At 41.7% G+C, this 24,182-nt stretch overlaps 1 protein-coding gene across 2 annotated transcripts in view; it reads left to right on the forward strand.

The window, feature by feature from the left end:
* pde5ab (phosphodiesterase 5A, cGMP-specific, b) overlaps positions 1–24,182 on the forward strand; it is a 55,573-nt gene that overhangs the window by 28,362 nt on the left and 3,029 nt on the right. Inside the window, exons 11-21 of one of the 2 annotated variants that reach the window (XM_070993318.1) lie at positions 979–1,154; positions 3,901–3,960; positions 7,361–7,507; positions 10,137–10,262; positions 10,674–10,768; positions 10,945–11,032; positions 14,601–14,701; positions 16,545–16,622; positions 19,034–19,097; positions 23,241–23,315; positions 24,064–24,147. In XM_070993318.1, the coding sequence (XP_070849419.1) occupies positions 979–1,154; positions 3,901–3,960; positions 7,361–7,507; positions 10,137–10,262; positions 10,674–10,768; positions 10,945–11,032; positions 14,601–14,701; positions 16,545–16,622; positions 19,034–19,097; positions 23,241–23,315; positions 24,064–24,147 (1,094 nt within the window). The remainder of the gene's footprint in view (positions 1–978; positions 1,155–3,900; positions 3,961–7,360; positions 7,508–10,136; positions 10,263–10,673; positions 10,769–10,944; positions 11,033–14,600; positions 14,702–16,544; positions 16,623–19,033; positions 19,098–23,240; positions 23,316–24,063; positions 24,148–24,182) is intronic. The other variant, XM_070993319.1, reaches the window with a different exon arrangement.

The following is a 24,182-nucleotide window of genomic DNA, read 5'->3' on the forward strand; positions in this document are numbered from 1 at the left end:
TTACTTTTCAAGGCGGTGATGCAACATTAGCACCAGGGGTTAGAGGCTTTAACAATCCTAAATCATAGCTCTGAGAATACATTAAACCAGCATAGCATTACCGCTTTATGAGCCGTCCATGAATAGTCCTGCCACTCCATCCATCACAGTGATTATCATCAGCATAATTAGCTGATAGCAGCTCCATTAGATGGCTATGAACATGACTAATGACCGTGGCTGTCCTTCAGTGATTAAACAAAAGTAGGTCCTTATGGCCTGTCCTCAACCTCTAAGAGTCCTGGTCACAGGGAAGATCAAAACAGCTGAAATGTTCTGCTCATTCAGATGAGCTCATTTTTGGTTTCATGAATACGTTATTACCATGAGAGATGTCGTCCTCTGGCCTGTGTCCATAAAGGCACGGGTTTGTGTTCAGGTGGAAACCAAATCTGGTAATTGTATTTCATTTTAGGATCATATATACTGCAGTTCTCTCTGTCCATTTAATTTAATTAAAACCCAGCTACGCGCAATTTTTATTTTTATTTTTTGCTAAATTGAAATATTTTCACCTCAACAGAATATTGAAAGACTTAAAAATAGACAGGGACTCCCTTCAGGACAGGGTCTCAAATTTCAGTTAATTGGAACCGACCAGGAACGCAGACATTACAGAGCTGTTGGGACTCCTCGACTGCGTCTCTTTGAATGAACCGCTCGCATGTTTCCTGATAGCTAAGAGTTACGGTGATGCTCACAAAAGAACATTTAGAAAATGTATTATTTTTCTTGTCTTCCTGTTTGCCATCCCTGAACACTGAAATGAAAAGAAAGCACAAAAATCAGTCAACGCTTTTGAAAAAGAAACATTCATTTTAGTTATCAGTCACAGCGGCGCTCTCACAACTTCAGCCGCGTAAACAGTGAGCACAATGTGTGCTGAATTTACCGTGTCAAAATTACAGCCTACGTCTGTTCCTGTGCGTGTGTGTGTAGGTGTGTGTCAGTTAGTGAATAAGATGGATGAAGCATCAGGCAGTGTGAAGGCCTTCAACAGGAATGATGAGCAGTTCCTGGAGGCATTTGCCATCTTCTGCGGTCTCGGCATCCAGAACACACAGATGTACGAAACGGTGGAGAGAGCCATGGCCAAGCAAGAGGTCACGCTGGAGGTCAGCCTCGTACACACACGCACACACACACACTGCATATTCTTCCTTATAATGCATTTTGAAGCTTTGATTTGAGTGCATCCTGTGACCCATACTGGCCTGGGTGCTGACCTGCAGGTATGCACTCAAATAACGCTTGGTACCTGAAGGGTTGAATATATTGCATCAACATAATGCAACATTTTCAAACTTATTTGCTGCAACTGAAAATGCCCAGACGAGGGAAGGTTTAAGCACAACATGCAGCAAACTCCTCCAACTTTTAGAATCAGATGGATTTGCATCTATTTAGAGAATGTGTGAAACTGGAGGATTTATTAAAGGTTTGCATAAAACAGAGAATCCTAACAAACACTATGATCTAAAAATACAACATAAGGATCAAACGAGGTTATCTTAATTGGCAGCCCACCCGTACAACTCATCAGCAAGGAAGTGCCAGCATCATGACAAGCCTTACAAAGCATTGAGAGATAGATAAGATAAGACAAGATAAGACATCAGACGGTCAGTTTGGCTTTTAACATTCATTCAAATTCATTCAAAAAAACAATGAAATCTAAAGCAAACTAAGCTACACAAATGCTACAAAAAGAAGTTGATGAAAGCCTAATTAGTGGCTTTTCAAGAGCAAAACGTTGGGGTCTAAACATACTGCACCACCTTACAGTACACATTTAATAATCCATCACAACAGTACATCTCATCTTTGTGAAGCTTAGAGGCTTTTTAAAACACCTTTCCTTGTTTATTCCCCCTTTTCCTCTTTTCCTTCCTTTCTTCCACTCATCTTTCCTCCTTTTCTTTCATTAGTTTCCTAACACTTCATCTGCTCTTCACACACTGCCTGCTGCTCAGTCCGTGACATTTTATCAAATAATAATATGAAGTGCTCAGTAATCACCTGCATTTTCTTCAGATGACATCAAATACTGCAGCTCCCCCTCAGAATTAGTTCAATCGCAGAGTTTCTTGAAGACAAAAAAGCAGCATTGCTGAATGTAGTAACATGTAATAAATCAGTGTATCAGAAGTAGTACCCAGGAACTGGGTATGAGAATAACAAAGGGGTAAAGACAAAAGACAAAAGTACATCATTTCATAACTCAGCATGCTTTTGTACTTCTATCTTAGTGAGGGTTTGATTTTGCGACTTTAACAGTGAGGACATTTTTAGAAAAAAGTGTGTGTGTGCGTGTATCTCTGACAGAGCTATATGTGGGTGTGTGAGTGACAGTGATGAGGCGACGCAGGAGGATTTTTCAAGCTGCTTCTTGACACTTTCCTGCCTTCAGCCTCTGTGCGCGACAGCCAGAAAAGCACAAATTCATTATAAGTGAGCCCACACACGCTCACAATTGACAATTACACCTTCTATTCAGTCTCATGCACTTCCCCATTTCGGTCACACGCAAGCGTGCACACCGGACACACTTGCTGTTTTCAGCGTGTGTGCTCGGCTGTCAGCTTCAGGGTGTCAGAGGTGACGTCTCCTGCAGCTGACGCCCGCCTCCTCTGGAAGCCAGCAGCCTCCACTTTTGCAACTGGTCAGGGCCATTTCTTCTGCTCGCTCTCTGACACTGCGCATCCATCTGTGTGTGGTCCTAAAAGCAGAGAGGGACAGCTTTAAATGGACATTTTAGCTCTTTGCTATCCCATCTGAATTCAACATCAAGCACTAGGTTCTAGCTATGGTTGAAGGCTTTAGCATGGTTGTCCTTCATACCAGCACCCCATCAGGGAACGTAGAAATAGAAAATATATCTTCAGAACTTTAATATACTCCAAGTAACCATGGTGAGCGAGTGAAGTCTCTCCATGGTGGTATAAATTATATTGTTAACAGGCACCAGACATCAAAATGGTGCCAAATGTAGCTTTGAAGAAACTGGGCCTAAATTATGTAAGTTGGAAAAACATCATTGCCACTGTGCGGAGTCTTTGATCACACAAAAACAGCTTTATTTATATAAATATTAATATGATTATATTGCATTAGTAGGAGTGTGCATTATGGATACAGTTCTCCATCACGCCACATCGACTCATCGGCATATTTCAATATCTATTGATCTATCTATATACTGTATATCTACATATCAAGAGGAATGTGAAACACTCTTGTTTTTTGTTACAAAAAGACAAAGCTCTCTTGCTTTGTATGTTGACAGTGAACTCCAGAGCATGATGGCTTCTTCATATTTTGGGTTTGACTGACACGTTTGATTGATGAGCATCACCGCGCCGTCTTATCTTCCCTGTCAGAGGCCCGTTCATCCATGTCGTTTTGACAGCCTCGCAGGATCTGAGCGCTCGTGTTTCTTTAGCGTTCCCAAGTGATTCGTAGATGCATTTCAGCAGATGTTTTAATTTGTCACAGCAAGAGAAGCACAGTTGATTCTAATAGCATTAATGATTGCTCTGGTTCAGCGACTACTGCGACGCCATGCAGTATTTCAGAATGCTTTTGACTTGTGTTTGTGTGGCGGTCTGTTCAGATTTTCCCCCTGGTTATGTGCACAATGCAAAAAGTCTCCCTTTAAACCTAAAAAAAACATTCCAAGACATTCAAATTATTACACACCGATGGTCACAACAGAGCAAAAAGAACTGGAGATGTGTGTCAGAGAGCAGCTGTGTAGGCCCTGTGTGTATGTGCGTGTGTGTATTTTCTCCGGAAACCTGATATGACCCAAAGTCTGTGTCTCTGCCCCTAATCTTTTTTTTGTATGTGTGTGTGTTCCAGGTCTTGTCCTATCATGCCTCTGCCACAGAGGAAGAAACAAGGGAACTCCAGGTAACCGCGGTAAATTGAAATTTATTAATTTAACAATAAACACTTAGATGCCCAACATTAGTTCCACCACTGCATGGATTCTTTGATACACAGCCGTAGACACACAGAGGGACACACACAGGAAGATGTTGTCCTTCAGGGCCAGAGGAAGCAGAGCTCGTGTGGATGAGAAGCAGTCATGTAACATAACGCCACACTGCTGAATCAGCAAGAAAGCACCAGTATACCAACCCCTATATGGCGACGTTCCCCAAAAACAAACTGACATGATTTTTCTCACAAATGTGATTTTTAGGACATCCTGTAGAAAATATTTTATTGTTATTGCATCTCATTTCTTATGCTTTACATTTCTTCATGACAGTAACTGTTTTTTTGTGAGCTCTGAAAAAATATTTATGTGGACAGAGTCGTTTATATATAAATCCTGGAATACATTTCTAAATCTCTCTGTCTGCGTTCATTAATATTGAGACTGAACTGACTCCATAGTTTCAAAGAGCTCTTCATGCTCAAACGCTGCACTGCATAGTTATTTTTAAAGAATATACAGCCAGTGGAAGTGGAGAGTTTGTAGTATGCAGAAAACCAGACTAACAAGGTCTTTGTCTTTGTAGCCAGCAGCCCTGTGATGTTGTTGCAGAGCAGACGTAGACATGTAGAGAAGATTTTAGATTCTATCTACATCTGGCCATGTTTCAATGAAGGCTTTTTAATTTATTCATCGTCTAATTGTCCCACAGACGTCTCTACAGGGTTGTCCTTTCTACAGTTCAGACCTCTCAGCAGCTCACACTGTTGAGGCACTATCTTTCTTCCAAGCTTCATTTGTCCTTGGGTTTTTCTAATAACCTCGCCTTGCATTTAACAGCAACTCTTTGTTGTGGTTTGTATGTAAATGTAAATCCATTTTCCTCCCTATAAAATAAGGCAATTTTAAAAAGATATTAGAATCTGCATTGTGTATGTCCATATCATGTAGCTACCAGATGTCTTCCTCCTTGCTTCATATGTTTCTTGGCATGTTGCTGTCACCAACAGTCAATCAGTGAAACAGCATGAAATCATTGGCAGCATTGCTCGCTAGCACCACTAGTGGTCAGAAAATCCACAAGGTGCCTTTAAGTTTTACTGTAGGATTCATGGTGATTTTAAGAATAACAAATGACATTTTTTTAGTTTAATCTAATTTTTTTTTTTATTTAACTAAATTCTCTACCTTATCTGATGTGAGATGAAAAAAATTTGGTAGCTCATCAGATTTTTACAAATTCGAAGGTTTTTTTTACTGCTTAGAACTTCAAGGGAAACTACAGCTATGGTGACATTGTTGTCACCCATGTGTTTGCTGAGATCTTGGAAGCATGATGGTTAAAAATCCAGTGGTGCAAGAAACACTGGCAGCTAATGGGTTAGCTAGAATAGCTATCACTTTATTTGGAGGCAGTTTTGTCATTTTGCTAAATATGGCTCCCTCATTAGATAGCAAAACCATGGATGCAAACATGTTAGGCACAGTAGATTTGTGATGGATATTTAAAACAGACATTTTGGGTGATAATTTTACTGTTGACATACCTGTTGGTTTGTTTATAACCCATCTTATGCTTCTTGCCCAATTTAAGTGATATTTAGGGAATATCTAGAATAACATCTCTTACCTGCGTGGTAATAGATTAGAAGAAGAAGAAGAAGAAGAAATGTACTTTTATTTATCACACATAGTTAGTTGCACACTACATGCACACACGCCATGCTTCCGTGAAATTATTTTTTTCGCATTTGACCCATCCTCGGTCTGTCGATCCTCCGTGGCAGACCAGGAGCAGTGGGCTGCCAGCTGCCAGCCGATGCCGGTGCCCGCAGTACCCATCCCTTCTCGTCACCATTGGTCAGGTGGTGATCTTCTTGCATGTTTTTAGTGGGGGTTATTACGGAGGAAACCCCGGGTCAACACGGGGAGAACATGCAAACTCCACACAGAAAGGCCCCTTTTTCCTCGAGCAGCAGGCACTGAAACATGGTGGAGGACACGCCACCAGCGCCCACAGCGGGATTCGAACCGGGGACCTTCTAGCTGTGAGGCGACAGTGTTACCACTTGTGCCACCGTGCTACCCAAATTACCAATTAGATTGGTAACCAACATTTTTGCTTTGGACACGTCAAAACAAAGCTGTCACTACTACTGACGCTGTGACTGGTTGCAATCCACCGGTTATGACGCCTTCCACCAAAGACCTTGTTTTATTTTAATGTTTTTAAAAGTGTCGTTGTACTGTAATGCACATGGAAAAGCAAAGAGCAAAGGATTAAAATGGAGGTGCTCAACTACACCTGCCACATTTTTCATACTCCAAAAAAGCATGGCAAATCCATCATAGTGACTAGATACTGGACTAGAAAATACTCAGTGCTCAATACAAAAACCGCAGTTCAACTCCCAATGATCGAATACTTATCTCAACAAAACCAACCTCAGTCTGGCCAGTGTGGCCAGCTCCAGGAAAGGATCAGCCTGGGAGCAGAACGGTTTGATGGTGGATTCATGGAGGCGAGAGGATGGAGTTGGAGAATAATCTGATTCTGTAGAATGATTGAACTATGAATTACAGACTTATTGAGGTCAATATTCTGTTGGACGGATGCAGCCCATGGGTTGTTGATGATCACTGAGTTATGGCCTGAGTCCAGATTGACTTGCTGATCCACGTAGACTTTGAGAAAGGAAAGGAAAGTGCAGTAGATTTTTTTTTTTATTATTTTTTGCTTACCTATCCAGTTCATCATCTTGTGACCACCCAGATTTGTTTGCTTCATTTTGTGGTTGGGCCCCAAATTCTGCTAAATATAAAAGGATCTCCCCGCAACCAGCTGGTTTTAGGATTTTGTTAATTAGCTCACATAGAAGTATCTGACTGTTTTTCTGATGGGAGTCCAAGGCAGCTTTCCAAATTTGAACCAATCAGTGCAGCCCAGTTTTCACACCAGTCACAGCCCTAACAATGACTCCACATGACTCCTCTCCTTGTTACAAACTAACAGCATAACCTGATTAAGTGGCCTCCCTCGGGTGCTTGAGAGAGGATGTATCACTTGGTATCTAGGACACAGGCTTGATTTTTGGGTGCAATCCACCCAAGAGGCTGCTATATACAGTATGTGTCACAGATCATAGGATGAAAAACCCCTCATAATGGTGTACTTAAAGCTGCTACTGTAACTATAGCTGCACTCCAATGTCAGTTTTGTCATATAAAACAAAATAAGAATTTAGATTAACAGTCTGGAAAGTGATAACCAAGTGAGCAATTAGCCCAATTAAATAATGTAGATGATACACTTTTATATGCATGTGCGTCTTTGAATCCACAGCCTCCCTGAATTTCTGAACATTTGTGTGTTTGAAGGTAGCCACAGTGCCGTCAGCCCAGTCGTTGCATCTTCTGGACTTCACCTTCAGTGACTTTGACTTGTCAGACACTGAAACCACACTGGCTACTGTCCGCATGTTTGTCGACCTCAACCTGGTCCAGAACTTCCAGATGAAGTACACGGTAAGAACTGACCTGGGATGTCGACAGCGTTATAGCATTTTCCATTAAAATGTATCTTTCGCCTGCAATCGGCTGGCGACCGGTTCAGGGTGTACCCCGCCTCTCGCCCATTGTAGCTGGGATAGGCTCCAGCCCCCCGCAACCCCGAAAGGGATCGGCGGTATAGATAATGGATGGATGGATCTATCTTTTGATTGTCTGTGTCTTCATCTGACACTGCAGTTCACAGCGAAATGTCTGAAGATGTTCTTGGTCTCCAGAGGGCTCGGTTAACTCTGGGTTTGCTGATCCAACTACGTGTACGTGTATGTGAAAGAGGCAGAACTGTGAACAATGAACTTAGTATGAAATGAGATGAAACATTAAAAAGTTATATTTGATAAGCTGATGTCCAAATATTAAAGTCAGGCTTTAAGTAAGTGCAGGAATTATTGTACATGTCTTTAGTGCAGAGGGAGTGTTTGTCTGTTTCTGCTGCTAACGCAGAAAGGAGACGAGAGATGTAGTTAATGTCTGATGAGGTCTGTCTGACCCAAATGTTGCATTTATAAACACTGGAGCTAATTTAATTGTGTGGATTTTGTCTCCCAAAAGACAACGGACGGTTTAGTTGTGATTTCATGTTATAAAGCATCGACTCTGTCAGGAATCCCTTCGGGGTTAAAGCAATCTTTACTCAGTCCAAATGCAGCTAGAATTGTCATTATGTATTTAATGTCATAAACTGTCCCTCCATTTGTTAGACGCTCTGTTTTAAACTATATGAACTGCAGTACACATCATAAATCACATGAATCACATGTTTCAGTCATATGAAACTGTCACACAGGAAGTGTTTCCAAAGACACAAGGTCTGCATTACATTACAACACAATAGACAAGGCTTTATTCTTATGAACAACACAGAAACCACAACAGTTAGAAGAAGAAGAGACAACAGCAGCATATCATCCTGACATGGCTTTGTTGTTGTTGTTGTTGTTGTTATTGTTATTGTTCTCAGAGCATGTCATGGAAAAAGACAAGAGCAACTTCCTGTTTTATTAATTGCAGACAACAATCTGTTTCTCTTCTTCAGGAGCAATAGGCCATTATATCATGAGTGTGTGTGTGTGTGTGTGTGTGTGTGTGTGTGTGTGTGTGTGTGTGTGTGTGTGTGTGTGTGTGTGTGTGTGTGTGTGTGTGCGCTGGATGATGAGTGAATGCATTTAGTGAGTTAATATTAGTGTATTTGCCTGCATCCTTAACTCAGAGACCACACACAGCACCATCATACCCCTAAAACGCTTCCCCTCCAAAAATCACTCACACACTCCATTACCGGCGTCTGTCAGACCCCCCGCCCCCCCCCCCCCCCGTCTGGCTCCCCCTGCACTGCCCGGTCACTGGTGGGTTTGGCTCTCGTCCTCAGAACGCTCCCCACGTGAAGAGGTCCTTGTATGTTGGTGGCTGACCTCCAGAGTGCCTGTGGACTCAGGGCTCATAAAGAGAGCCTGTGATTGGAGGAGATCAGCAGCACAGGCTGTCAGTTTGACACTGACACACCGACCACCCCTGAGCATCACAGCCCGGGGGTTGGACTGTACAACATGTTATTATGGAATTACTATTCTGACATATTTGGCGTGGTAAGATCAAAGTGTAATCACTCCTGTAGAGAAAATGAAACATAATTGGATTTAGGTTTTAATCACTGCGTGTTTGTGATGAACGTGTAGCAAAGACTAACAGGACACAGTGCACGGATTGGCTGACAGGGTGCTGAGTGTTCACTTTGAGAAAAGGCAAACATCCTGAGTCTGCTCATCACATTTTCCTTTTCTGTCTACAACCCCAATCCCAGAAATGTTTGGATGCTGCTTAAACATTAAAAAAACCAATGCAGTCATTTAAAACCACTGACAGTAAACACAGACCGAGTAAACACAACCAGGTAGTAATATCCTTTATACAGGCTTGTGAACGACTGAGCCTTTCCAGGATGCCCCTTTCATGGATGTGTGTTGTCTACGAAGCCTGTTGGTCCAAATTCCCCTTAGGTCCAGTGCAACCAGTACCCCTATGCTGGAATAACAACTGATTTCAGTTAGTTTGTGGTATTTTGATTAAAGCTCCCATATTATGCTGATTTTCAGCTTCATACATATATTTTGTTAATCTCTTAATCTGCTGCTGCAGTAAAATTTAGCACTTCCTGCTCTGATGTTTCACATTAAAAGCCTTGGGGCATCTTAAAGGGTAATGTCTCTTTTGTTCCTTTCAATTGAACTATTAGAATACAGTTAATTCAGCCTCCTATTAGTGTTTTTTATAAGCAACTGGCCTTTATCGTTTTATGTTGGCCATTATTGCTGTAACATGAATAGCTGCTTTTATCAGATTTACCAGTTTATGGTACACAGTCCTGAGGGCACCACTTGCATTGTTATCTAATTTTGAGGTTTTATCTTGTACAGGAGCATTGAGATTTACAGTAAGGCCTTTATTATATCAATATATGCTCAGCCCTGGAAAGGTCACTCAGAGTTGGGTTGAATAAATGTTTTTCTGCTCTCTCTCTCTCTCTCTCTCTCTCTCTCTCTCTCTCTCTCTCTCTCTCTCTCTCTCTCTCTCTCCCTCTCATCTGCAGAGTTTATGTCAGTGGATTCTGAGTGTAAAGAAGAACTACAGGAAGAATGTGGCTTATCACAATTGGAGACACGCCTTCAATACGGCTCAGAGCATGTTCGCCCTCCTCAAGTCTGGACACCTGCAGGTCAGTGCAGCCAGTCACTGGTTAGAATAAAGCTGAATACAAGTGGCTTCTGTGACACAAAAAAGTACTAGCTGAGTAAAAACCTGGTAACTATCAGCAGCTGCAGCCTGGAAATATTAGTAAGAGCCGTACTGGAGCCCTGTTTTCAGCTCTGTTGTAAAAGCTGCTGTGTCATATGCAGAAACGGCCTTGCTGTCCACTCCAGGCAGCGTGTGAGCGCCCACACTGCCAACAACGTGTGGAGAGTTACCACAGCGCTGTGTGTACACAGCTATGAGGCTTTTGTTTGGTTTGATTGTGGCAACAAATTGTCATCTCTTCACCAGCTGCCTTTATGTTGCTGAAGTTTGTGGGTGTTTTTTCACGTCCATCCCGTCCTCTCACTTCATCCGCTCGTCCATCTCCTGACAGAATAACCTGAACGATATGGAGGTCCTGGCTCTAATGATTGCAACTCTCAGCCACGACCTGGACCACAGAGGAGTGAACAACTCCTACATACAGAGGTACAGCAGGAGAGCATGAGTCATTTAAGTACATGTATGATTGTATATGAATGTGTGGGAGCACACTGTAGCCACTCTGTGTTTCTTACTTCTTGTGTGTGTGTGTGTGTGTGTGTGTGTGTGTGTGTGTGTGTGTGTGTGTGTGTGTGTGTGTGTGTGTGTGTGTGTGTGTCCAGGAGCGACCACCCACTGGCCCAGCTCTACTGCCACTCCACCATGGAGCATCACCATTTTGACCACTGCCTCATGATCCTCAACAGCCCCGTAGGTGCACTCACACACACGCACACACATACGTGGGAAGCCTTCCAGCCCATTCTTTCTTTTATTTGTACCATCGCTCTACTACTAATTCCCAAAGTAAAGGAAACACCAGTGGCCCATTCCTAAATGAGTGGGAGAACATGTATTTTCTTAACTTTTATCATTAAAATTAACATTTAAATACACAATAAAGATTAGAAAAAAATTGCCTTTCTAAAAAAGACAACATTCATCAGGCAACTGCCATGTATGACATGTGAACCAATCACAACCTGTTGAGCACTCAGATGTACATCATAGTGCAGAGGATGTTTCAGTTGCAGAAAATGTTGTTGCAGAACTTGAAAATGCATTTCCTGTTGAGACAAGAAATACCTTGAAAACAATGCAGGCAAGACGAGAGGGGGAAATTTCCTGCCTGTCACAATGAGTCAAGAAGTGGGTAATTCATAGTTCTCGCCTTCTACTGTGGACACACCATCAAAGCACTCTGCTCCCAGACTGGTCAGTCCCTGGAACTGACAGCAGCACTGGCCAGACTGCAGGAGGTAACTCCGGAGTTGCTGGAGAATCACTGAGCATGTGTATTAGATGCACTTGTCTTTACTATTATTATATTATATTATTTTACTATTATAACGGAGTGTTTTTGTTTGCTCCCTGGGATCCTGAAGAGTATTTGTTTTGGGTTTTTTTTTGGGGGGGGGGGCTGAACGTTGAGTTTTGTATTGAGACTTTTCTACTTTACTATCTTGTATCATTATGGATTTTCCAGGAGTCTGCTCACACTGATATATCCTCATAAAAATAACATTAATTTCACAAGAAAGTGAAAAGATTATACAATATTTGGCTAATTAGGCCTACGTTTTTTTGTTTTATTATTATTATTATTCTTATTTTTTTAAGTCCGGCCCCCACAGTGCATTCTTAGAAAAATCGATTGATTGATTTATTGATTAGCCAGGCCAGTATATCGGCTGATTTCAGTTAGCTGATAGCTGAAATATATTGGTATATGATGTATTATGCTGTATGTCAGTAATTTAGAAACAGTCACCATCACATAGTTTCTCCTCCAGAGAGCACTTACAAGGTTATTGTTCTGCTTCAAAATGTCCTGCTCAGTATGTATCCAGTGTCAGTTCACATCCAGCACACACATTAGCATTCCTTTAGAGTCTTCTCTGCTTCCACAGGTCCAATATTCACTTTTATTTTAGATATTTTTCTCACGGGATGGAGGACACCTAAACAGAGCTGTCTCCTCAGTCACTAAATGCTCCATTATTCTCTCCAGCTCGTCTCTAACTGTGTCTGCTGTTTGTTGCTGAGCAGGTAGTGCACAGAGCTTTTTCAATGAAAACTGCAAAGAGTAAAAATAATGAAAAGAATCAGCTGAAAAACCTTAAAAGGCTCTGCAGAGATGAGGGTAACTGCAGAGCTGGGTGATGATTCTCTGTGGGTTTGCTACTATGAGCATATATTACACATTTGATCTATTGATTGGTTACAGGTACATGTGAGGGTGGGAAAGGAGGAGCTGTCACTATCATCGTGGATGTGAGTGTAGTAGCAGGAAGACAGAGGGAACGAAAACATCACGCAAATTCACACCTAGATTTTTATCTTCATCACGGTTATGCAAAAGATGACATTAGCTGCCCTTTCACAGCTGCAGCTGATTCAGTATGCAGCAGCTGAGCTCTTGGCAGGCACAATCGAGAGGCTCCGTCTCCTTCCTCTCATGGTGTCCCTACATGGCTTCCTGCCAGCCTTGCAAATGATTTCAGAATCCTCACAGTTTGCAAAGCGCTCTGTGTTGTCTCGCACATTATACAGTCGGCCTCAGATCTGACGCGGTCCCACAACAGCAACTATCAGATGCCCACGTTCTCCTGTTTATGTTCCAGACTGCAGTCAAAGGACTTTTCTTTTGCAGGAGCCAGAATTCATTGCCAATGCCAAAAATCACAGTAGGAACTAATAATTTAATAACCGCTTGTAATGTAATAGCACACCCATAATGTAATAGAACTGTTGTTCCCATAATGCAATAATGTTTTTGCATGTAATACAATAAGTATTGTGTGAATCTTTATTTAAGTCTTGTTTGGGTTGGAAACGTCTCCATGCCAAATCATCTCGACTCATTCTCCCGTTAGTTTGCCTTCACATTGCAAAAACTGGGACGTCATCCCTCACCGCCTTCCCATCCCCCAGCAGCGCAGCTTACAAAGCCGAGCCAAGCTGTCGCCTCCCCTGCCAGGATCTGAACCTGGCTTTCCATGGAACTAGCAGTTCTGTTTTGTTTTTGTTTTTTTTGTTAACACAAGTGTTAAGTAAATGGAGATGCGCACATAACTAAATTAAAATGGGTTTCACCACAGAAAGAGGTTAATAGTTACTAGAGAGGTGTACACAGTAACTTTGAACACATTTCTCCACTCATGCATATACGCAAAAAACAATTTGAGCTTAATATATCATCTAATATATTGCCCCGCCGAATGGACAGCACTACAGATGTTTCCTAGAAACAGATTTACTCAGTGGAAGTCTTTAGCAGCTAAGATGTTTGTTGGGAACCAGCCAGTCGTTACTAACAACACAAATATGAAAATGGGTTTAAAAATATCTGGTGCAACCCTACCCAGGTGTGTGTGTCGTGGCGGGCCACACACAGATAAAACCAAAACCATCTGCGTTTTTGTGCATTTCCATAAATGGATGAACCAAAGTTTTAACCTTGTGAAGAGCCTGATGACGATGGATTTACAGTGTCAGCCTTTACATGAACAGTGTTGTCAGTGATGCTTACATCACATAAAAATATAGAATCAGCCCGAAAACACTTTGAAAAGTTATCCTCAAAGTCAGTGCCAGTGCTTTCTGCTATGCTGTGGTGATGGCTGTTTCAGGAGCGTTGCCGCGTACTGCAGGATCCTGGATCTCTCTTATTTATTGTGCCTGTTCTGTTCATTTTCCAGCTGCTCGCTTACCACAGAACACTCTGATAGCCCAATAAAACACAGTGACTTACAGCCTGCTCTGATCTTTATGGCCTCTAAACAAACTCAAAATACACTCCCAACTATACACTGCCACTTAAATCAACTGCTGCTGAACACATTCAGACATTTTCACACAGATGCAGGCACACACACACACAAACACACAGTGCAAACCTCATCACGTGCAGGCTGATCAGCGTTAATGCAAATACGCGCTCTTGAAAGCACTTGAAATGGAAAGCACGTGGAATCATGTGTCAACTTGTGTGCTAATAAACACTCAAGACGTGGATTCAGTTGTTTGACTTATGTGTGTGTGCGTGTGTTTGCTGTCTATCGTTGTCATGGCAACCCCTTGGTGGTCTGTCACTGTACAAACTGTGGTTAACACTATCAATACCTAGTATCTACTCCTTAGAGGGTTGCTATCTCGCTCTGTGTGCACACACACACTGTCAAACCTTCATGTATATGCTCTGCATTTGTGGAACACATAAAATACAGAGCAGTCCCTGCATGGACATGATTCTTTCTCTTTGTTTCTCTCTCTCCAGGGAAACCAGATCCTCAGCGGTCTCTCGCTAGATGAGTACAAGACCACTCTGAAGATGATCGAGAGGGCTATTCTGGCCACTGACCTGGCCCTGTACATGAAGTAGGTACCAAACGTCAAGCCCAGATGGAACTCTGACAGGAGAGGGTTAGAGGAGGGGGGGGCTCTGAAGGAGAAAAGTCAGTTTTGGCAGAGGGAAGGAGTATTTGGACAGCACTCATATTGTCATTCCAGGATACTGATGATGTCTTTATCACGTCAAACTTTGTAGTGTTTTCATTTTCTTTTTGTAAGGGACCTGGCAGAGTTAAGCCAAAATTGTTCATTTCTAACCGAGTTTGTTTAGAGCTAATTTACATGTGCACTTCCTCCTTCAGCTCACAATTTAAACATATTAGTGATGTAATACACATCACCATTATGATGCAGAGCAGTTCATCAATCATGATTAAGGAATGTGAAGTGCTCAGTAAATGAAAAGCAGAGAGAAAGTGCTTACAATGCAAAAACCAGGAGTAGCCATCCCTCAGTCCGGCAGTACAGCATTTGGGCTCACTAGTCGTGACTTGTGATAGCATTTTACCACCACTATCACAAGTTATAGTTAAACACTGAATTAATTTTGATATTTTTTTGCTATATTCTTAAATATGTCCTCAGTCAGGGGGTTGATAGTACAAGTAGTTTCTTTTAGGCAGATTCAGAGTGGGAGGATGTTTTTCCTTCATGGAAACATTTGTAGATTTAATGGAAAGATTTGTTGCCTCTTTCATATCGCCATTTCAGACCAATCATTGGATGATGATCCAATAATGATGGAGCAGACACTGCTGTGTGTCGTCAGCACAGTCTCATGCTGCTTCCTATGCCTTGTGTTTAAAAGCTGTTATCATGTTGGATCATCTGTGGATTTATTGTCTATATTCTGTAAATTATTTCGCATTGTTGATATAATCTTTACATATGATTTTATGCCCTTAAAATTTTGGAGTGAAGCAGATGAGATTCATCTCTTTTTCAAGAAAAGTGGCTGCAGTGTAGAAGTTGTGGTGTCATTTTCAACAGCACAAACAATTGACCTGAAAATCTTTCACTGAATACACAATTGTACACAATAATTATGCACCCCCAGACTTTTGGCTTGTGCAACGCCACTGTGCTAGCTTTATCTGTCTGCTGTTTTGTGCTTGGCAGGGAGTGTACAGTGTGTTTATCAGAGCATTTTCTCTGAAAACAGCTGCTGCTGCTGCTGCTGCTGCTGCTGCTGCTGCTGCTGCTGCTGCTGCTGCTGCTGCTGCTGCTGCTGCTGCTGCTGCTGGAAACAAGGTTGACAAGAGCAGTGTTTGCAGGCCATAAAGCCAAAACAATGAGCTAAAAGAGGCTTAAAAGCTCAGTAGAGTTTTAGTTTAGTTTCTTGATAATTCTCAGTGGGTTCTTGACTTTGAATGAGTCCTTTCACTTGACACTGTCTGCCCTTATGGAACACAGTAGGATGTCCAGGAAATATATTGTCCACATCCATTGAAAGAGTTTTCTGGACGTATTTCATTGTTTTTTTTTCCAGATTGTTAATGCTAGTGGGATATATTGTTGTTTTTGGGAAAAAAACAAAAAACATACAGTATCCATAATTTCACCAAAATTTTGACAAATTGAACCTCCAATATTTTCTTTCACTCTTTCATTCATTTCACTCATCTCTTTTCATTTTTTTTTTACTCATTTACCTCAGTGATTTCAGCTCTTATCTCATCCTTCTCCAGTCTAGACAGTGGGTGGTGGAGGAGGTAAGTAGGTGTTATATGAGGTTATATATCTGCTGTGTCATTGAACGTGTGTGTGTGTGTGTGTGTGTGTGTGTGTGTGTGTGTGTGTGTGTGTGTGTGTGTGTGTGTGTGTGTGTGTGTGTGTGTGTGTGTGTGTGTGTGTGTGTGTGTGCTGTCAGGAGGCGCGGGGAGTTCTTTGAGCTCACCAAGAACAGTCAATTTGTTTGGGAGGACGAACATCACAGAGACTTACTGAGGTGAGTACCAACCCTCCAAAACTCAAACACATCTGTGTTAAGTACAGAGCATCATGGTCTTTCTCATTAACATAGAAATATATAAAAAAAGACAATTTGTGGTTTTAGTGGGAGTTGGATCCATCTTCCAAGTACTTCGGTGCAGTCTCCAGCTAAAATGCAGGTTACTAACAGCACTCGCGGCTGAAATAGTTCAAGAAATAGTTCCAGCATGTCACTAGTGTCCCACTACTTTTAATGGAAAGTAGTTAAAACCTGCTTGAAAAGTCTCTTGATATCAAAGAGTTTTTCAAGTGAAGCTAAACGTAAGTGATTCTAACTTCTCATGAGCTCTTATTACTTTCAGGTGGCTGTCATCTCATCAACAGGCATCTCAATCTTTTTCTAAATCTTTTTCTGAAGGCTGTTGTACAGACTGTAGTGTCATGAACAGAGAGGAACCAGACGCTGGAATAAACTCCCTCTTGTAAACTCTGTATTTTAAGAAATGCTAGAACTGAAATGGTTCAGTTAAATCATTTCAAGTCATGGTTATCCAAGGAGGGTTGAATCAAGGGCAACAGGACTTCATGTAGACACTTGAAAACATTCAACGTCTCATCCAGGGAGCTCTGACAGGTCACAGGTATTTAACCTCTGTGGAGTCCTTATCAAGGTCATTCACCTAGTTAGGGCTCCTCGCTGTTCTTATGGCAGTCGTTAAGAGTCAGAGTCACTTGAGGTCACACAGGACTCTCCACCAGTTAGTAAAAACTGAAGAAAACCCTTGGATGAGAGGGGAATTTTGAAGTATCTGCAATACCAAGTCCAGTTGCCCCAGATTCCACTCCCTTTGGATAGCCAGGCTGTTTCTTCCTTTTTTCCTGTGTTTATGCTAAGCTAAGCTAATCACATGCAATTCCATACTCAACACACATACATGAGTAGGGATGGGAATTGATAAGAATTTAACGATTCCGATTCCATTAACGATTTTGCTTGTCAATTCCTTATCGATTCTCTTATCGATTCTCATTGGGTGAGGAAATAAAAGAGTACAAATGGGTTTGTTTGCGTTAACTGTCTTTTATATTTTCATCTCTGCACAGAAAATATAACATATACAGTATGCGCAAATGATGTGTGACGTAACCTCAGAACAAACCTAAAAAGTAGGTGAGCTACTTCTCAGAGTAGGAATGAATGAAGCAGAACTACTCTGGTTTAAATAACAACATGCAACTCTGACAATTTTCTGATTTTCATTTGAACAGATATGCCAAATAAAATGCAACGAATGAACCTACCGAAATTCAGGGGCACCTACAGTGGCAAAAGGGTGCAAACCTTTCACCACAAATCTAGTGACTGCTCTGTGACATTCCTTTATCCTCATCTCGGTCATTTTACTCTTCCCTGCTTCACTGAAAGGAGTGGATAGAGGTGCGCGAGACCTGCCGGTGCCCGCTGCAGCCTCTGAGCCAGTGTGAGAGCTGGTCTCTGAGCCAGCCTGACTCTGGCAGTCATCGTCATCTAAATTTGATGGAAGGACATGGAGATGCTTCATATGGCGAAAGCAGTTTACAGTGAAATGGCGCTAACCTTAACACAACAGACACGGCTTGTAAGAGTTCAACATTACCTTCGGCACTAAACACATGATGCTCTGGTGTTTGCTCTGCCGCTAGATTCACAAGCGTCACAAAGTAGCGTATCAAACACGTGACATTCCTGCAAATGAATTGCATGCTGTTGGAGTTATTTCCCCCCTTTGAAGAAATGCAAACTTTTCGTGTGAAATATAGCCGTACTTTGGAGCGTTTCTGCCTCGACGCCATATCGGCTACGTTCTAAACCAAAACAATGCAGCGTGCGTGACGTTATCGCGCATGTGCGAGACAGGCGGAATCGATAAGCAGAATCGTTAACCAGGCAGGCAAACGATTCCAAGGAATTGAGCTACTGGAAACCGGTTCTCAAAAAGAACCGGTTCTTGATTCCCATCCCTATACATGAGGTTGATATCAATCTTCTCATCTCACTCTTGGAAAGAAAGCGTATAAGAAGATTTCCCAAAATGTTAACTATTCATTTAAGATGGCAGTAAGACTCCTTATGGAGTGTACTGTATCTGTGTGCGATGAAATTACTCTTATATATAATTTATATAGTTGTATATAGTATTATTGATAAAAACTTCAGTTTTAGAAGTTTGTGCATTAGCAGCAGCTCTAATTCCCCAGAAGTCTCTTCACATAGAATTTCATTAATTAAGTGCGTTTAAACTCAGAAAACACATTTGACCTCCAGCACCATACACTCACTCACAGTGGTTGGATGTCGCCTGATGCTATGAGGAGCTACTATTGACAGTTCTTTGTGGGGTGCTGTTCTGTGAATATCAGTGTGTGTCAATGTATTTCTCTCCTCAGGTCAATGCTGATGACTGCATGTGACATCTCAGCCATCACCAAGCCATGGCCAGTGCAAAAAAGGGTAAAATAATATCCCATATCCCTCTTATTTATGTTTGTTTTGCTTTTACTGCAGTTTCTCAGCCTTTGTTGGTGTACATTATTCTTTTTCTTCCTGGATTTCTGGTTTCTGTAGTTACTTTTCATAGGATATATGACAACTTGATCATCCCCTCCATCATAAGCTATACAGTGGCATTCATCATTATACAGCGTGTGAAACAGCTGCCAGAGAACAAGATAGTCAGCACGGATATGAGTATGAAGCATTCATTTGGTTTTGTCAGATTGTTCTGCCTGGGCTGCATATTATCACCTCATTAAGTTATTGTGGTTAGCATGTTGGCAAAGACACAAATTCATTATATTATACGGTGGTTCAGCTGCAATTAAACTGGTTACTTACTGGTTCTGCTGAACCTGTGCTAGCTTCTACACAGCAGTCAGGTCTAAACTTAGCGTCTGATTAGCTAAGCTAAGCTAGGTCTAAGTGACACAGCAATAGCCCTGTAAAGTTTGAATGTGGTAAAGCAGCAGTTGCTTATTTACTTATCTAGAACACACGTAGCAACATGAGATTACATTATGCATATTGATTGTATGCAAGTCCAATCCACTCTCCTTTTAGCTCTTGTTTCGTTTGCACTAACTCATGATAAAAATATCATGAAATAATATAAATATCTGGCTCCTTAACTGTTAGATAATCCACTTTCCTTATTAGCTGTCACTAACTTTGTTTGCAACAATTTCATTTAGTTTTCCTCGCGAAATGAATCAAATGCTGACATGCCTTCTGCAAGGGTCCTCAAATGTACTTTTCTCAGGGACTGCAGGAACTGACTAGCCTGCGAGCTGAGCAGTTTGATGGTGGGTCCATGGAGTAGAGATGGAGGAGTTTGAGAATAATCTGATTCTGTAAAAGGTGAACTATTGATGAAGAAACTTTTTGGGTTGCTGCCAGGGGTTGGCAAGCTAATCTACGGTCACGCTCAGGACAGACAGGGCCTCTCTCACTGTGAGGGATGTTAGATGTGCTGATTTTCTGAATTCATTGATATTCTGCGGACTGAATGGGAAGCTTTGATAGGCCAGATGTAACCTGCAGGCTGCCAGCTGATGATCACTGACCTATATATGTAACCTGTATATTTTTAAAAACAGTTTTCTTATACAACTTAAAATCAAAAACGCCTCACTACCCCCTGCCCTGGAAACCCTTAGTGGGTCCGGACCCCCAGGTTGAGAACCAGTGCCCTAATCAGTGACTTCACAGCAGGTGTTTTGCCTTTGGAAACTAATTAGAAGCACCTGCTGTGACATCACTGTTGAGGTGTGGCCTGAAGTGCAATGTTCTTAAAGGATGAAGAGCAGTGCAGTGCTTGTGCTTCATGTATTTGTCCCTCTTTCATCTCTGACTGTGCCATTTCACACTCTGTTTACTTCTTCACACCCTCCCTCCGTCGCTTGTATATTTGTTTCATCGTTCTCCTTATCTCCCTGCTGACCTTCGTTAGTCTGCACCTCATTAGGAACCACACGCACAGTGCAGAGAGGCGCACACACACGGGGCATGAGTGTGTGTGCATTTGTGTGTGTTGACAAGTGAGTGCTCATTAATGAGAACAGCTGTGCCCCTGTCCTCAGATGACACCTCTAAAACCATTCAGGGCAGTAAACATGAATACACATGCAAATATGTTCTCCCACACACACACACACACACACACACACACACACACACACACACACACACACACACACAATCAGTCATGTTTCCATAGTTTTTGGGAATATTACATAGACTTACATTCATTTCCTGGAGACTGACCCTAACCATAACCATAACCACTACTTGCCTAACCCTAACCTTACCTCAACCTTAACGCAAGTCTTCACCCTAAAATTTTATGATTTACTTTACGGGACTTGCCATTTGTTCCCATAAGGAAGGTGAGTCCTCACAATGTGAGTGTACAAATGCATTTATGACCTCACAACGTACGTACGCACACACTAACACACACAACTTCCTCTTTGCCTTCTTGTCCACTGCAGAGATGCATTGGGTTTTTAGTACCATGGGTGGTTCACATTGAAATAGATGGGGTGGATTTTGTCTTTATTCGGAAATATTGAGAGAGAGGGATATGACATGCAACAAAGGTTCCTGGCAGGAATTGAACTTTAACATTGTGGTTATATGGTATGTGTCTTCAGGCGAGTCTTGTTAAAATGTAACCATCCATAGGCATGACTCTCTGTTACAACCCTTGTATAAGATGTTGGCAACCTACATGCGCTTCATTTCTAGGTAGCGCCTAGAATGCTTGACTCAGTCTTGAATGAAGTTGACTTGGCCTTGGACCAAGGACGACTTGGAGTTCACGTCCTAAATGTGTGTGTAATTCTGTCATTTCTGCAATGGCAATGATGTCACTCCAAAACAGATATGGTCACAGACACAGATAAAGGATAGCACTGGTTTGTTGGCTTTATTTTTGAGAGCATTCAGGTAAACAAGGCTATTTCTGGGATTGGGACTGCAGCAGCATTGCTAAAAAGACAGGAAACACAAAATCATACAGGTTTTAAGCAAACACCAAACCTGTTCTGACCATTAAAGCTTGCCAGGCTGACTTACTGCTTCAACTTTGACCCGCCAGTGTCAGTGTGTGCACAGTTTTCCTGTGCAATTAATAATTATTACAGCTTTTCAGATGCACTTACTTTCATTTGGACCCCCAAATAAAGTGGTTTAGATGATTGAGATAGACTCTTGGTTTGTTTACAACCTGTCTGATTGTCTCATGTTTCTTGTCCCATCTGGCTTGGTTATGGTGATGTCGGCACATTCCCAAATTTCCACAACTGCTTTGGTGAGCACAGTGTGGCTTCAACTGATGGGAAGAAAGCATGAAAGAAAATGATCAGAATATTACCAAATTTAATTTTGACCAGAATTTTCTTAAAAGATAAATGTTATTCTCGTCTCGTCTTGACTGGGTTTTGCTTTAGGTGGCCTTAAATGACCAGTGACCCCAACAGTTTTGCTTGTACTGATCATGAACATAAGGCTTAAGTGTGTGCAAGCCTCCTCCAAAATCAACAGTTTGAAATGCTTTCAGAACTCCAGCTGTAGGTCCTTCTTGCTGTTGTTGGAAGTCTAATGAAGCAGTTCCTGACCACTGAAGTTATTTTAACATGGAGTTAACTTGCTGTGCTATGCAGACAAAAAAGTTCTTTTTTTGACTGACATGAGGGTAAGTAAATAAAGACAAAGTTACTCAGCCTCACAGGTTAACATTTGCCTCATGCTTCATGTTGGTTTTAGTCAACTATAATGAGCTCTGGTTGAGTCCCCCTGCAGCTCCATTGAACTGTGCGTTGATTACAGACTTAATCAGTGAGCTGCAGATGGCTTTAACAAACATGCACTCAGAGTGATGCTGATTGGAGCCCGAGGCTGCAGTCAGATCTCATTTACCTCTCTGTAAACAGACGGAGAGCATTAACTTAGAGTGACTACCTCTTTTGGCAGACCTCACCCTCTTTCTTCCTCAATTTTACTTTGTTTTCTTTTTGACTTGCCTCCATAATACCTACTTTCTTTCACGTTGCGTCTGTCTAACTGTTTCTTGCAAGCTTTGTTTCCCCTTGGTTCTTCAAGCTGTCACAACAAATCTTGCCCTTCTCCAACCATTTCATAATTTTACACTTTGACAATGTTGATTCTGGCAGCAGGAGAAGGATTATGTCTTCTCCGTGGTAGGATGTCCCAACCTCGTTCCTAAAATCAGCCTCCTAAGATGTTCATTAAAATGCCTCCACTGAAATCCAAACTGCAGCAGATGTGTGCCAGAGAGCATCCAAGGTTAAGTACAACAGTAGGGCGACATTGTGATTTGCATAGCTAAAATGTCATACACCCACCTGGTATGGAGTCACGTCCAAATCAAACTGTAGATTTGCAAGTGAGGAAACTGAGAAAGCTTAGTTTGAAACATGGAACCTTAGCAGACTATGTGTTCTCTTTGTTACTGACATCCTTCACATTGTTTGTTTTTGTCACATTGTTTTTAATCAGCTGAAAGTCAGTTTTCAGATCAATGCCTCTGCTTTGTCTTAAAGCTTCTATATCATCAGTGTCTTCTCTCGGATGTAGATTGCGGAGCTGGTAGCCACCGAGTTCTTTGAACAGGGGGATAAGGAAAGACGCGAGCTGAACATAGAGCCCAGTGTAAGTGCAGTGTGTCATTTCAGGGATTGTTTTGTGGGACAAAACCTTTTCTAGTAATTACAACATGAGCTGTGGTGTGCCTCAGGGATCCATTTTGGGTCCTCTGGTTTTCTCCTTTATGTGCTTTCTTTTGTGTTTAATACTCAAATGTAGCTTTTCAGTTCCCTGATGACTCTAGGACTATTGATGCCGTAAATAATTGCATTGACGTCGAGTTTTCAGGTGCCCTTCTGTTAAAAAAAATTATTTTCTTAGATTTTAAATAATTGATGGGTTTGCTCCTTTTGGAGCTGAAACAGTCAATTTATCAACCAGTTGTTCAAAATTCATTACCTGATTACCAATGAATTCTCAGTTAATTATTGAGAATTGGTTCATCATTTTGGGCATTTTTCAAGCAAACATGCCATTGGTTCCAGACAATAGTTGCTGGTTCCAGCTTCTCTACTCTAATGTAATATTTCGTGGTCGTTAATGAAAAATCAATCAATCAGTCAGCAGATTAATTGATGGTGACCACAAATGATCCGTTTTCAGTCATGCCTGAGGTCTCTGACATCATGTGGTAGTGTCCTGCTAATCCTATAGAACCTTTGAAGAGCAGCCGTCAGCTGTTGTGGCTCAAATCAAAAGAACTTCACATTCTCTCAAAGAAATCGAACAGAAAGTGTTGCAATTTGTAAGCATTTGAAGACAAACATTTCTGCACTCCTTTCATTTGGTGTCTTTTTCTATCCTTTCACTTCAGGACCTTATGAATCGTGAAAAAAGAGATAAGATTCCCAGCATGCAGGTGTCCTTCATTGATGCCATCTGCACTCAGTTATATGAGGTAATATAACCAATCTAACATGCTGTGACTCTGTC

This window comes from Chaetodon trifascialis, chromosome 23 (assembly GCF_039877785.1).
Source record: "Chaetodon trifascialis isolate fChaTrf1 chromosome 23, fChaTrf1.hap1, whole genome shotgun sequence".
Lineage (NCBI taxonomy): Eukaryota > Metazoa > Chordata > Actinopteri > Chaetodontiformes > Chaetodontidae > Chaetodon > Chaetodon trifascialis.